The 14,942-nt window shown below is 47.8% G+C and overlaps 1 protein-coding gene across 2 annotated transcripts; it reads left to right on the top strand.

Moving 5' to 3' along the window:
- The first annotated feature begins 1,684 nt into the window (after nucleotides 1-1,684).
- Nucleotides 1,685-13,956, top strand: nr1d1 (nuclear receptor subfamily 1, group d, member 1). 2 transcript variants are annotated; one of them, XM_044181227.1, is made up of 8 exons: nucleotides 1,685-2,183; nucleotides 5,865-6,119; nucleotides 7,231-7,319; nucleotides 7,974-8,118; nucleotides 8,867-9,570; nucleotides 9,679-9,864; nucleotides 10,470-10,680; nucleotides 12,125-13,956. In XM_044181227.1, the coding sequence occupies exons 1-8, from the start codon at nucleotides 2,141-2,143 to the stop codon at nucleotides 12,343-12,345; spliced, it is 1,854 nt and encodes a 617-aa protein (XP_044037162.1). In that variant the 5' UTR covers nucleotides 1,685-2,140; the 3' UTR covers nucleotides 12,346-13,956. The 2 variants fall into 2 exon arrangements, with proteins under 2 accessions (XP_044037162.1, XP_044037163.1); XM_044181228.1 differs by lacking the exon at nucleotides 1,685-2,183 and adding an exon at nucleotides 2,198-2,485.
- The last annotated feature ends 986 nt before the right edge of the window (nucleotides 13,957-14,942 follow it).

The raw sequence follows: 14,942 nt of genomic DNA, 5'->3' as shown, positions 1-14,942 counted from the left end.
GGCTCCGAAGGCCTGGGTGAACGGGGCGGCCTTCCACATCCAGATGCTGATTCACCTGGTGAGGCTCGGAGGGATTCAAACCTGCGACCCTGTAGAGAGACTCCTCCCTGCTTACCTGAGCGACCTGGACCTGCTGTTCAGAAAGCACAAGTGATAGAAGAAACGTGCAGTACCAGAGAGACGGATGTCCTAAAGCAGCCCGATACTAGATATCTGTTAAGACTCTTCATAGTATCGAATATGAGAAATGTCTTGAGGCTTATTATGATCGCAGGTACAGCAGGCAGAAGTGTGAGTACTTCCAACCTGTTCTCATTCTCAGGGCGTCATTTACCAACCTTTTGTCACGCCCCTCGGCGTTGTATACAGACGCACATGGTAACCTTTAGCGTCTGTAGGAGACGCCTTCAGAGACTACTTGGTTAGGTAGTGGGAAGTCATGTGACGTAAGTCTGTCGACTAGTACTTGTCTCATCTGTGTTTTGATGCGGACAACTCTCCCCACGATCTCAAGGGTGTTTTGACTCAGACTTGTCTTGGTCTTACAGGTCTTGGTAAATATATATATATATATATATATATATATGTATATAATAGTTGTGGATTTTCATGTATCAAATGCCTGTGAATGGCGTGTAATAGACGTGATGTTTGGTTGGTTGAAATAGTTTCCATGCAGTAGTTATTACAGTGGTTTTCCCAAAGTTTGTTAAATGTAATATTTTTATTTAATAATATTTCTTTAAAAAAACAGAAACCATATGAATGCTGGAAATTAAACGTTAATTACCCAAGAATGGCTTTACCTCAGTCATGGTTTGGGGGTTTTTTGTTCATTATTTCCTGTTATATTTTGTAATATTCTCCCTCCCTCTGGTGTCTGGTAGCTCTGCTTCCTGTCTTTGATTGCTTTCTTTGGTTTCACCTGTGTCTGTTGTCTCCCCTACCTGAGTGTATTTAAGTCTGTGTTTCCTTTGTTCGGTGTCAGATCGTCGTCGTACCATGAACCACGAGCGTTTAATCCTCAGTCCTGTACTTTTGCTGCGCCTCTGTGTGGATTTACCTTTGTCGGGCTGCTGTTATTGTTTTGTGTTTTACTTACCTGGACTTCTCAGCCGCTCTGAGGTGTGTTGTGTTATGTGAGGAATAAACCCATCTTTTGTTCTGCATCTGGGTCCTCTTTTGAACTGAACGTGACAACCTCACTGTGTTATAATAATTTACATTAAACAAACGTTACATTTAATACTGTAATATAAGATTTTAAGATTTGTCTATATGGTTATTAATAATATACCAAATGTTTGATGGCTATTTGTTTGTTTATCTATTCTAAAGGCCATTTTCTACATATATTTTCCATATTTTTTTAATCACATTTTACACATACTTCTCTATAAATAATTTTCATGTGCATTAGTCTCCCATTGCTTTACTGTTTATACTGCATTTCTAGTGTTTAGTTTGGTCACCACAAAGCACTTTAAACTGCTAAATTAATCAAGTAATTAATTAATCTGTGACAGAAGAATTAATCTAGTATTACTATCGGAAAAAAACCTCTAGATAATGTTTTAAAAACATATTTCAAGTGTGGATTTAAACTCTCTCTCTCCCGCCTTTCTTTCCTTTTACGCTGATAACCTCCGCGCCTACACTTCCCACAATCCCCCTCTGTCGGAGAGCAGCGGGCTGCTCCACGTGCTCGGGGATTTAAACAAGAATCTACTACACGGAGGAGAGGAGGGGCGGGAAAGTGTGTCACTGGGGCACGAGGCTCTCCGCGCGGTCACGTGGTCCCGTTTTCTGCCGCGTGCGGGCCCGACGGCCCCCGCACATTCACATCCCAGCCTGCTGGCTGCGCGCGCGCTCTGTTTGAAAAAAAAAAAATCCAGAGCGCGTGCAGCGAAAGACAGGCTCCTCGCGGCTGGCAGTCATCACTTCTGTTACAGTCACTCCGAGGAAGAGCAGAAAGATGGAGTAATGGAGTAGAATCTCACGAGGACGCTTCTTCTTCTTCTTCTGCGGTGTTTAGTCCTCCCCGTTGCACTTTGTCCGCGTGGTGATGCGGTCGGCGTAGCGGAAGATATCCGGGATTTTTTAAAAAACGCTCTCGTGCGTGACTCTATTGGAGCTCAGGATGACGACGACTGCCGCGGACACAAACAACAACAACAACACAGGTAATCAACACTCCCCCGCGCATCCTCCTCACCCCTTCCTCCCCCCAAAGCAAGCCAGGTGAGGCCAGATGCGGTGCGCGCGCGGCGCGGCGCTGTTTAAGCGGAAACTGTGAACTTCAGTTTTCTTGCGGCGTTTAAAGGTTTGATGGATGAGCTGCAGGTGTGAGCGGCACGCCGCGCGGCAAAACGCACCTGCGTCTGGTGCGTCAGTGTCGGATTATGCGCGCGGACTGTTGAAGGTTGGACTCCGGTTAACGGGAAGCTGTGGATCAGTAAAACGGGGAATCTACGGAAGTCAGCCGGTAAACGACAGATCTGTTGGTGCGTTTTGACCCGGTGTCGCGCGTTAAAGAGCGGCAGCGGCTCTGAGCGGCGCGTACAGCTCATTCTGGTCTTCACCGAGTGCGTTTTAGCGGTTTTGCAGCTCCACGCAGATCCCGCACGGTAGAGACGCGACACGGACTCCGCTGCGAGGAGGAGGAGTGTCTTCAAGTCCGACACGTGTCATCACGGGGACCGGCACCGTGATTCCGGTTGTGCTTCGAGGAACTGGGTCATGATGACGGCGGTCGGTCGCTGGGTCGCTCGGTGTCAGGTGGACCAGCAGGGCGCGTGTGCACCGGCTCACATGGACCGGCGAACCGCGCCATGTGCGCTTTGTTGTCACTGAGCTCCGCGCTGTGATTGGCTGCTGCTCAGACTGAGCTCATTACATAACCCTCCTCTTCCTCCTCCTCCTCCTCCTCCTGTCCATCAGCTGTTTCCTCTCTTCACCTGTTAGAAGCTGAAAGCAGCAGAAATCGATCATCTGATTATTATTATAAGAGAACTGAATGATCAACAAGAGGAAAGTTGATCTCTCTGATCTCAGGGCCGCTTCTTCATCTAAAAGCAGATTTTTATCGTTAAAAACACGTTTTTATGGTGAATATTTGTTGTTTTACTGCACAGCAGGTTCATACAACACGTATTAATATGTACAGACTAATATCACCGCTCCAGACATCATTTTTAACAGATCGTTAATAATAAAACTAATCGGAGAATGCAGCGTGTCGATGGCTTCCCATCACCTCCTTATAGCTGGTCTCCTCTTCCTCTCAACGTCCGTGTTACACACCTGCATGACCCTGATTGGCCGTTAGCAGTCAGCTGGTAGCTGTGAATGATGGCGAAGCGTGAAGGAAGCTGCTGCCTGCGGCGGCACAGCTTTCCTTCTAACATTAACGTCATGGCGTCTCTGGATGTTTCTCGCCCTCCCGAACCCTCGTCTGGAGCCGGGGGTCCAGACCCCCACGCCCCCCAAACGATTAATAGGTAATCAATAACAGATCACGTGCAGGATGATCAGATTTCACACCAGTGTCTCTGAGCAAGGCAGTAAAACCGTCATGGGTTGAATCCAGTCTGCTCACGTATGTCTATCTTTGTGAGGACCAGTTAGAGTTAAGGAGTGAGGACATTCAGTCGAATGTTTGGGCTGTTTGGGGTTAACGCCCCCCCCCCAACATAAGAGGAGACACCCAGACTGACAGAGACGCGGGACACTGCGTCTGCTTGTGGACGAGTTCAGTAATCCATCCATGGAGGTAGTGCTCAGGTCCTCACAAGTATACCAGCCCGGCCTGTGTGTGTGTGTGTGTGTGTGTGTGTGGGCGGTCTGGAGTCCCGTTGCAGAGTCTGATGTGTGCAGGAGGCACGTGGCTCCGGGGGCGGGGCCGCCGACGGCACGAGTCCCCCCCCCTGCACGAGGCAGACGTCACTGACACTCTGCTGTGAGACTCCTGCCTCTCATCTCACGGCCCTTTAATAGCCTTTCTGGTCCTTCTGTCGCTGATCTTCCTCAGCTTCTCCGTGTTCCTCTTCCTGTCAGTAGATGTGACGCAGAGACTCAAACCTGCGTCAGCTGACGACGATGGTTCAGCACTTTACACTCGCAGCGCCTGCTGCCGTGGAAGCAGACGCCGGTACTTCCTGTGAGAGCAGCCGACCCGGCGTGCTGAACCCGGCGGTGGGAACGTCCTCTTCGTCCCGAACGCTGTGCAGCTGTTCTCAACTGTGCAGCTGTGCAGCTGTTCGCAGCTGTTCTCAGCTGTGCAGCTGTTCGCAGCTGTTCTCAGCTGTGCAGCTGTTCTCAGCTGTGCAGCTGTTCTCAGCTGTGCAGCTGTTCTCAGCTGTTCTCAGCTGTGCAGCTGTTCTCAGCTGTTCTCAGCTGTGCAGCTGTTCTCAGCTGTGCAGCTGTTCTCAGCTGTGCAGCTGTTCTCAGCTGTGCAGCTGTTCTCAGCTGGTCGCAGCTGTGCAGCTGTTCTCAGCTGTGCAGCTGTTCTCAGCTGTGCAGCTGTTCTCAGCTGTGCAGCTGTTCTCAGCTGGTCGCAGCTGTTCTCAGCTGTTCTCAGCTGTTCTCAGCTGTGCAGCTGTTCTCAGCTGGTCGCAGCTGTTCTCAGCTGTGCAGCTGTTCTCAGCTGGTCGCAGCTGTTCGCAGCTGTTCTCAGCTGTGCAGCTGTTCTCAGCTGTTCTCAGCTGTGCAGCTGTTCGCAGCTGGTCGCAGCTGTTCGCAGCTGTTCTCAGCTGTGCAGCTGTTCTCAGCTGTTCTCAGCTGTGCAGCTGTTCTCAGCTGTGCAGCTGTTCTCAGCTGTTCTCAGCTGTGCAGCTGTTCGCAGCTGGTCGCAGCTGTTCGCAGCTGTTCTCAGCTGTGCAGCTGTTCTCAGCTGTGCAGCTGTTCTCAGCTGTTCTCAGCTGTGCAGCTGTTCGCAGCTGGTCGCAGCTGTTCGCAGCTGTTCGCAGCTGTGCAGCTGTTCTCAGCTGTTCTCAGCTGTGCAGCTGTTCTCAGCTGTCCTCAGCTGTGCAGCTGTTCGCAGCTGGTCGCAGCTGTTCGCAGCTGTTCTCAGCTGTGCAGCTGTTCTCAGCTGTTCTCAGCTGTTCTCAGCTGTTCTCAGCTGTGCAGCTGTTCTCAGCTGTTCTCAGCTGTTCTCAGCTGTGCAGCTGTTCGCAGCTGTCCTCAGCTGTGCAGCTGCTGTACGCAGCTGCTGGTTGCAGCTGGTCGCAGTTCAGAATATAAATTTTAAACCTTCACGGCGACGAATCTGTTTCTCAAAGCTGCTCAATGAAATATCTTAATTATAAAAAACCGTCGACACGATCAGAACCTGAGTGTGTGTGTATGTTCAGTGTGTGTGTGTTCAGTGTGTGTGTGTGTGTGTGGGTTCAGTGTGTGTGTGTGTGTGTGTTCAGTGTGTGTTCAGTGTGTGTTCAGTGTGTGTTCAGTGTGTGTTCAGTGTGTGTCACCTGCAGCAGTGACAGGTGGGGGAAACAGTCGCTGCTGCAGGTCGAGAGAACAGAACTACAGTTTAAAGACGAGCAGCTGATCCTCTGACTTTCCATCTAGCGCCACCATCAGGTCGACATGTTAACGTGTCCGACACTTTGGTTTCTGACCAAACACCTGCAGAGCTGCTGACGCTCCCATCAGCCTCAGCTGCACTCTGTGTTTACTGCTAATTAGCTAATGTTAGCATGCTAACATGCTAAGCTAAAACGGTGACCATCAGCTCCACTTAGCTGCCAGTATGTGACACTACTGTGCCTTCATCAGCAGCAGTTTCCTTCTTCCCTGTTCCCTCAGCTGCCTCCAACATGGCCGCCACGCTGGGTCACTGCTCCTGTCCCCCTCTCTCTCTGCAGGAGGTGTGATCTCCTACGTGGGTTCACGTGGAGGCTCTCCGACCCGTACCAGTCCAGTCTCCATGTACAGCGAGAACTCCAACTCTCAGCCCGGCTTCACCTCCTCCTCCTCCTCCTCCTCCTTCCTCAGCGGCAGCTCCAGTTCTGGATCTGCAGGAGAAGACGGCTCCTCCTCAGCAGGAGGTTCACCTCGAGGCCGAGACGACGGAGGCTCTCTGAGAGCGTCGCCCAGCAAGTCTGTGGCCAGTCTCACCAGTAAGACCCTGACAGCTAACCCATTATTACTGATTATTATTATTACTGATTATTATTACTGATTATTATTATTGATTATCGTAGAAAAGGTTTCAGTCGCAGTCGTCTGGACGCTGTTTTCAGAATCAAGACGTTTCGGCTCCCATCCGGAAGTCATTCTCAATTGTGAAAATGGTCTGAGAACTCAGAAATTTAAGCTACTCTGTGTTACATAAGTCCCGCCCTCAGGGAGGAGTCTACCTGAGTATCTGTTGATTAGCTAGTTTCACCTGAAACTGACCTAACTGTTTCCATGATGGCCCAGTAATCAGTAATCAGGCCTATTGTTTTCTGGCTGCACCTCCCTCATCACTGTTAAGTACCTGATTAGCATGTGATTGGCTTGACCACGGTGTTAATACACTGTGGTAAACTTTGGCAGATTGAATCTCAGACCACCATTTCTGTTCAAAGAGGGGTTTTCTTTTTTCACAAAAATGGCTTCCTTGACTCCTCTTTCAAACCAACTCTTCTCTCTACTGAGACTCTTCACCTCGCTGTCTTCAAATGTGCGGTTTGTAGCTTTTAGATGCGAATGCACGGCGCTCTGCAATGCTGAGTTAGCGTGTCGTCTGTGCTGATAAAGTCAACAGATACTCAGGTAGACTCCTCCCTGAGGGCAGGGCTTATGCAACACAGAGTAGCTTAAATTTCTAGTTCCCGTCCCATTTTTTCACAATTGAGAATGACTTCCGGATGGGAGCCGAAACGTCTTGATTCTGAAAACAGCGTCCAGACGACTACGACTGAAACCTTTTCTACGATGGAGCACTGCTGGACGAGGAACTACACAGGGACGACACCGTCTTATTTCTGATTATTATTATTGATTATTATTACAGATTATTGTTACGGATTATTACATTATTATTCTTCATCCAAGCGCAGAAGTTAAAAGACTCACAAACTCTTTTCGTGTTCACTTCAGGTCATTTGTAACCAGTTTCTTGTGTGTATATATATACATATATATATATATATATATATATATATATATGTATTTTTTTTTTAGTTCAGTGTTTGTAGACACCTCGATACTAACTGTGTGTGTGTCTGTGTGTGTGTGTGTCAGAGCTGAACGGCATGGTGCTGCTGTGTAAGGTTTGTGGTGACGTGGCCTCAGGTTTCCATTACGGCGTTCACGCCTGTGAGGGCTGCAAGGTGAGATAATCACACACACACACACTTACATCACATGACCTCGTCACTGACCAGAACACGTGTTTGTTCTACAAAAGGCAAAACGCAAAAACTAAACCTACATATTCGGTCTAAATGGAGTCTTAACGTATCTTCGACTTTCTGACGTCGGTTTTACTATATAATAAATATTATCTGAGAAAAGGGACGTTCTGGTTCTTCAGTTTGTTTTCCACATAATTAAATAAAGCAGCCGCTAATTCAGTTCATAATGGAGAAGAAAGCAGCTAAACTCCTGCTAAAGGTAGCTAGCTTAGCATAAAGGTAGCTAGCTTAGCAGGTCTCAGTAGCTGCCATAATAATTTGGTGGTTAAGCTTCCTTTAAATCACATGCTCACATGTATTAAACTGTAAGTGACTATTATATTTATGTCAATATAAATATGAAGAGAAACACTATAAGCTACAGACTGTAAATATTAATCAAACTAAAGTAAACTTTCTTAAACAAACTAAAATGGTTCAGAAGTATCAGACGCCAGACTTGTACCTGACAGAGGGGTTAACGGAGTCCCGCCGCAGATACTTTATATTGTGTTTCTGTCACATGATATTAATACTGACGTGAAGCGAAACACTGACCGGCCGTCTGTCTGTCTGCGTGTCGTCCTGCAGGGCTTCTTCCGGCGCAGCATCCAGCAGAACATCCAGTACAAGAAGTGTCTGAAGAGCGAGAGCTGCACCATCATGAGGATCAACAGGAACCGCTGCCAGCAGTGTCGCTTCAAGAAGTGCCTGTCTGTGGGCATGAGCCGCGACGGTGAGCCCTCACCTGTCTGTCTGTGCACCTGTCTGTCTGTGCACCTGTCTGTCTGTGGGCATGAGCCGCGACGGTGAGCCCTCACCTGTCTGTCTGTGCACCTGTCTGTCTGTGCACCTGTCTGTCTGTGGGCATGAGCCGCGACGGTGAGCCCTCACCTGTCTGTCTGTGCACCTGTCTGTCTGTGGGCATGAGCCGCAACGGTGAGCCCTCACCTGTCTGTTTCTGCACCTGTCTGTCTGTGGGCATGAGCCGAGACGGTGAGCCCTCACCTGTCTGTCTGTGCACCTGTCTGTCTGTGGGCATGAGCTGAGACGGTGAGCCCTCACCTGTCTGTCTGTGCACCTGTCTGTCTGTGGGCATGAGCTGAGACGGTGAGCCCTCACCTGTCTGTCTGTGCACCTGTCTGTCTGTGGGCATGAGCCGAGACGGTGAGCCCTCACCTGTCTGTCTGTGCACCTGTCTGTCTGTGGGCATGAGCCGAGACGGTGAGCCCTCACCTGTCTGTCTGTGCACCTGTCTGTTTCTGCACCTGTCTGTCTGTGGGCATGAGCTGAGACGGTGAGCCCTCACCTGTCTGTCTGTGCACCTGTCTGACACTCTGACAGCAGGAGAATGAAGCGACAGAAACAGTGTTAACATACAGCTCTGATCTGTACGGACATCTCCTCCTCCTCCTCCTCTTCCTCCTCCTCCTCCTCCTCCTCCTCCTCTTCCTCTTCCTCCTCCTCTTCCTCCTCCTCCACAGCGGTTCGTTTCGGTCGGATCCCGAAGCGTGAGAAGCAGAGGATGCTGGCTGAGATGCAGAGCGCCATGAACAACATGGTCAACAACCAGCTGCAGAATGACTTCCAGCTCGCCAGCCTCTCCTCCTCCTCCTCCTCCTCTTCGTCCTCCTCTCCCAGCCCAGGGGTCACCATCGCGCCCCAGCCCCAGCCTTCAGCCCTGCCACTCGCCCCTTCCTCCCCCTCCCCTCCTGCCCCAGCCTCCTCCTCCTCACCCTCTCCTCCGCCTCCCCCACCCTGTCAGAGCGCCCTCTCCTCCTCCTTCCCCAGCCCCGGGTTGGACTCCACCATCAGCGCCATTGCCCGCGCTCACCGTGAGACCTTCCTGTACGCTCACGACAAGCTGGCCAATCCCCACGCGCCACCTCAGCAGCAGCAACAGAATAACCACGCCCCCCACCACAACGGGGAGGCAGAGCACTGGGGACCCAACCGGTGCCCCAACGGTTACCATGCCAACGGCCTCAACACCATCTATCACCATAACAACAACCTGGGGACGGGGCGCTACCTGCCGCCGGACAACAGCCGCAACGTCTCGCATAATCACCATGGCAACGGGAGGCGGAGCCTGCATAACAGTAACCTGATTGGAGGAGACGGGCTCGGTGATCATGTGACCCAGGGGCAGAACTGCCCAATGAAGAACCGCACGGGGATAGTGCTGGTAAGAACCAATCAAAAGCTGTGATTGGACGGTTGATGTTCAGGGGGGAGGGGTTTAGCAAACGGTGAACTGATTGACAGTTTGATCGACCTCTCCTCTCTTCTCCAGGCCTGTCCAATGAACATGCAGCCTCAGGCCGACCCCTCTAAGACCCCTCAGGAGATCTGGGAGGACTTCTCCCTGTCCTTCACCCCCGCCGTCAGGGAGGTGGTGGAGTTCGCCAAACACATCCCAGGATTCAGTTCTCTGTCCCAGAATGACCAGGTCACCCTGCTCAAGGCCGGCACCTTCGAGGTACGCCGGATGTAGCGTCATGCTAATGCTCGCCACACCTTTAGTCAGTTAGTAAAACAAACTTAATTCAAGGGCGCGGAGCAGTATGACGCGCTGTAACCTGAGAGCGAGAGACGCTAAACTAAAATAGTCGTGATGGGTGTTCTCTCTTTTACTGTTGAAGGAATAGTTCAATATTTAGTCAGGTCTTTTTCTTGCTGAGAGTTAGGTGTTCAGATTAGCTTAGCATAAAGACTAGGGGAAACAGCTAGCCCGGTTCTGTCCAAAGGTAATGAAATCTTGTCGTCAAGCGGCGGAGACCTCAGGAAGTCGCTTGCGGCTTTGGTTTGTGTACAGGTGGAAGATATAAGGTGTTCGTCAGGGAGCTTTAGAGCTGCTGGTAGGCTGTTTCCCCGTTTCCGATATTTATGCTAAGCTAACCAGCTAAACTCTCAACAAGAAACAGAATAAGCAGATTTCCCAAAATGGCGACCTGATTTTGTCGACAATAAATGTGCTGACTTTATATCCGTAGAGAGAAGCTGGATGTTTCCATGTTTTCTGCAGCTAGTGGCCTTTAGAGGAACTGCAGCTTACTGACTCCAACATCGTCTGTCTCCTCTCAGGTGCTGATGGTGCGCTTTGCATCCCTGTTCAACATGAAGGAACAGACGGTGACCTTCATCTCTGGCGCCACCTACAGCCTGGAGGAGCTGAGGGCGATGGGGATGAGCGAGCTGCTGGGAGCCATGTTTGACTTCAGCCTCAAACTGGCCGCACTGGAGCTGAACGCCCAGGAGCTGGGACTGTTCACCGCCGTGGTGCTGGTGTCTGCAGGTGAGGACGGAGGGATGACGGGGGTGTCGGTCAAAATGCTCCTTCATCATCCGAGTTGTCAGGTCGTTAGGCCCCGCCTCCCTTAGTTACTGTTGCTAACCTGTCATTATTTCTGCTTTATCACATATTTACAGAGAGAACTGTGGCAGATTCACCATCAACAGAACTTGGTTTCAGTCTCAGTTTCTCAAATGTGTCCAACCAAATCTTCTGAAACAGTCCCAGATCAATGAATCAGTAACTCTACATGTTATATCGTAGAAAAGGTTTCAGTCGTAGTCGTCTGGACGCTGTTTTCAGAATCAAGACGTTTCGGCTCCCATCCGGAAGTCGTTCTCAATTGTGAAAAAATGGGACGGGAACTCAGAAATTTAAGCTACTCTGTGTTGCATAAGCCCCGCCCTCAGGAAGGAGTCTACCTGAGTATCTGTTGATTAGCTAGTTTCACCTGAAACTGACCTAATTGTTTCCAAGATGGCTCAATAATCAGTAATCAGGCCTATTGTTTTCTGGCTGCACCTCCCTCATCACTGTTAAGTACCTGATTAGCATGTGATCGGCTTGACCACGGTGTTAATACACTGTGGTAAACTTTGGGCAGATTGAATCTCAGACCACCATTTCTGTTCAAAGAGGGGTTTTCTTGGCTTCCTTGACACCCCATTCAAACCAACGGCGCTCTGTAATCCTGAGTTAGCGTGTTGTCTGTGCTGATAACAAAAGACTTTATCAGCACAGACGACACGCTAACTCAGGATTGCAGAGCGCCGTGCATTTGCATCTGAAAGCTACAAACCGCACATTTGAAGACAGCGAGGTGAAGAGTCTAAGTAGAGAGAAGAGTTGGTTTGAAAGAGGAGTCAAAGAAGCCATTTTTGTGAAAAAAGAAAACCCCTCTTTGAACAGAAATGGTGGCCTGAGATTCAACCTGCCCAAAGTTTACCACAGTGTGTTAACACCGTGGTCAAGCCGATCACATGCTAATCAGGTACTTAACAGTGATGAGGGAGGTGCAGCCAGAAAACAATAGGCCTGATTACTGATTACTGGCCATCATGGAAACAATTAGGTCAGTTTCAGGTGAAACTAGCTAATCAACAGATACTCAGGTAGACTCCTTCCTGAGGGCGGGGCTTAAGCAACACAGAGTAGCTTACATTTCTGAGTTCTCAGACCATTTTCACAATTGAGAATGACTTCCGGATGGGAGCCGAAACGTCTTGATTCTGAAAACAGCGTCCAGACGACTACGACTGAAACCTTTTCTACGATAGAACACTCCTGGACGAATGAGGGACGACACCGAACTCTACATGTTAGACGCTAATATTCTGCGATTTTTGAACTTCATCTCTATTGGACAGTTTTCAGGAACTGATATCGCTCAATGACACGTTCTGAACACTCTTCCTCATGTTCTTCTTCTTCTCCTCCTCCTCCTCAGACCGGTCCGGTATCGAGAACGTGGCGTCGGTGGAGCAGCTGCAGGAGAACCTGATCAGAGCTCTGCGCTCACTGGTCAGCAAGCTGGCCGTCGCCCCCGGCAACAACCATCACAACGTGGACTCGCCGCGCTTCACCAAACTGCTGCTGAAGCTGCCCGACCTGCGAACGCTCAACAACATGCACTCTGAGAAGCTGCTGTCCTTCCGCATTGACGCCTGATGACCTCACTGATGATGTCACTGATGATGTAACTGCGCTCTCCGCTCAGACTCAGGTCAGCGTCACTTCCTGCGGTCGCTGGTGATAATAAATATGATATTGTGGTGCTCTCCATCGCCATGACGCCAGCTCATTACATCACCGTCCCAACGTGCTGATGATGTTATCGAGCCACTCGGCCAACACCTGACACGGCGATGATGTCATCACCAGAACTGTTCAGCACACCGCCAAAATAAGAGTCTGCATCTTTCATCCCGATGGCCGACTTAAAGGAACAGTCCGACGTTTTAAGAATGCCTGTTAGCGTTTTTACCCAGAGATGATCATTAGTAGTTTAATCTCTGTGAATACAGTACAGAGTGATTAGCCTAGCTTAGCACAAAGACTGGAAGCAGGGGGAAACTGTTAGCCTAGCTCCGTCAAAACAGAAACAATCCACCTTCCAACAACCAAAAGTCTGTTTGAGTCACATGTTGTATGTTGAACAGGTGACATTGTGGTTTTAGCAGCAGTTAGCATTGGAGCTAGTTGTTGACTTTATCACTATCAAAGTGAAGACTTTATTTTTTTTACCTTATAAAACTATTTACTCATTAATAATAACGAAATTAACATATTTTAATAAATAAGTGATTATAAGATGGTAATGTGTGTAATGGGTTGTAATATATTTTGTACAGCTTAAGAAGTTTTTAACTGAATTTTAAGCTTAAATGTAAAATTAAAGGCACTATAAATTAATTTAATGCTATTTGGTACATCCAAAGGTTTTTTTTTAACCCCTTAAAAACCAACTAACCCTCTTTAATGCGATCTGTGCGTGGATGAAGGGTTTTTAAGGTCAGCTCTGAGCTCTGTCTGAACTAAACCTGCTGAGGATGGTGACGAGCTTGTTAGCTAACAACATACAACATGTAAATCAGACAGACTTTGAGTTGCTGGAAGGTGGAGCTAGGCTAACAGTTTCCCCCGCTTTCAGTCTTTGTGCTAAGCTAGGCTAAACAAACAACAAACGAGAACAAGAGGATTTATTAAAATGTCGAACTCTTCCAGTAACTTTTTCCAGGAGAAAAAGGGGACATCCAGAACTTCCAAGCACCACACTGACTTCTGGTGTGGATCAATAACTTCATCTTAACTTCATCCTCGTACTTTCAGCGTTCAAGCAGGAACGTCTGTTCGCCAACACCAGCCAACAGTACGAAGGAACAGCAGTGACGGACAGCTCCGCTGACCAATGAGGCGCAGGAGGAGGGGCGATGCGTTTACGTACAAATCAGAAAATCAGGCGTTACAGCGAGCTGCTGCGAGAAGCCTCAAACAGATCTTCTGTATAAAAACTGTAAATATACAAATATCCAGTTATGCTTGAACTGTTTGAAGAACTGTGTTCGACACACAAAGATATATTATACATCTATATTTTTTGTTAACATGAATATATGCCTGTGCAAATACTGACTGTATAAAAGTGCGTGGAGCACAAACTGTATGTACAAGGTTTGAAACTGTTGAGTGTGAAATGAATCTAATGGACATGAGATATTCTGATGTTTGTATTTTAATGTGTTTTATGTTGTGAAGACATTAAATATATATATAAATACACATCAGAGTCGTTTTTCTTTCATTTGACTTCACGAAGTAATTTGTTATTGGAATTAGATGTTGTTGCTTTTCGTCCTCCGTACAATACTGTACAATGCAAAAGGACAAAAAAAAAAGGTTATTTAAAAACATTAATAAAACTAAATCCAATAAGAACAAAACAGAGGAAACAAAAGACAACAAAACAAAATAAAACATAAAATAGGAAAAGTATATTTCAAAACTTGATTTAAACAATAATAAGAAATAAACAGATTTTTTTTTAAATTGACTTGTTTATTACTTGTGCATTAAAATCAATCTGTATCTAATGTTTGGATCCCCGATTTAAAAAATACAACTATTCATATTTATTGTTATTAACAGTTTTAGTTAGTTAGTAACACCACACGAGTTAAATGATCAACCACCTCCTGCACCAAACTTCTTTCTCTTTTTCACTGATTCTTTGAACTCAGTCTAAAACAGTCCAAACACACCAAGAGATTCAGTTTATATTCAGAGGAAACGCGATGAAACAGAAAGATCGTGTCTGGAGTTTTACTGAAGAAATAATAATAATAATTATTTAATATATTCTCCGTGTCTTTGGGAGGTTTTCACACCGAGAGGTGGAGGCAGAAAAGGGTGAGTCACAGGAGGAGAAGTAGGCCAAACTGGAGGCTCATAACCAACTGAACTCTCTGCTCTCTGATTGGTCAGCTGCCTCAAAACCTGAGCATAACCACCAACCAATGAGGAGCCAGCAGGCGGAGCTGTGTCCCAGTTTCAGACTACACACCGATGCAGACATCACTTCCTGTTAGTACTAAACTGTAGTCTGCTTATAAAGTAACTTATGTACTAACAGTAGACTGACAATCATTATACAAACAGTAACAGGTTGTTTTATAGATATAGTTTAAATCTCTCTGGTGTCTGGAACTTAGTGACCACATTAGTTTAAATAAGATTTCTTTTGATTTCTTTCTGCCGTCATTCATTTT

The sequence above is a fragment of the Siniperca chuatsi genome, linkage group LG21 (genome assembly GCF_020085105.1).
Source record: "Siniperca chuatsi isolate FFG_IHB_CAS linkage group LG21, ASM2008510v1, whole genome shotgun sequence".
Taxonomy (NCBI): domain Eukaryota; kingdom Metazoa; phylum Chordata; class Actinopteri; order Centrarchiformes; family Sinipercidae; genus Siniperca; species Siniperca chuatsi.
The sequence above is the reverse complement of the archived record's forward strand: the minus strand, read 5'-3'. Positions and strand labels throughout refer to the sequence as shown.

What these genes read in the sequence shown, in the direction of transcription:
- nr1d1 (XM_044181227.1), top strand. Translation starts at nt 2,141, where the DNA reads ATGACGACGACTGCCGCGGACACAAACAACAACAACAACACAG. An exon ending in TGTGGGCATGAGCCGCGACG is followed by an intron (nt 8,119 to 8,866) that starts GTGAGCCCTCAC and finishes CCTCCTCCACAG; the next exon opens with CGGTTCGTTTCGGTCGGATC. An exon ending in CGTGGTGCTGGTGTCTGCAG is followed by an intron (nt 10,681 to 12,124) that starts GTGAGGACGGAG and finishes CCTCCTCCTCAG; the next exon opens with ACCGGTCCGGTATCGAGAAC.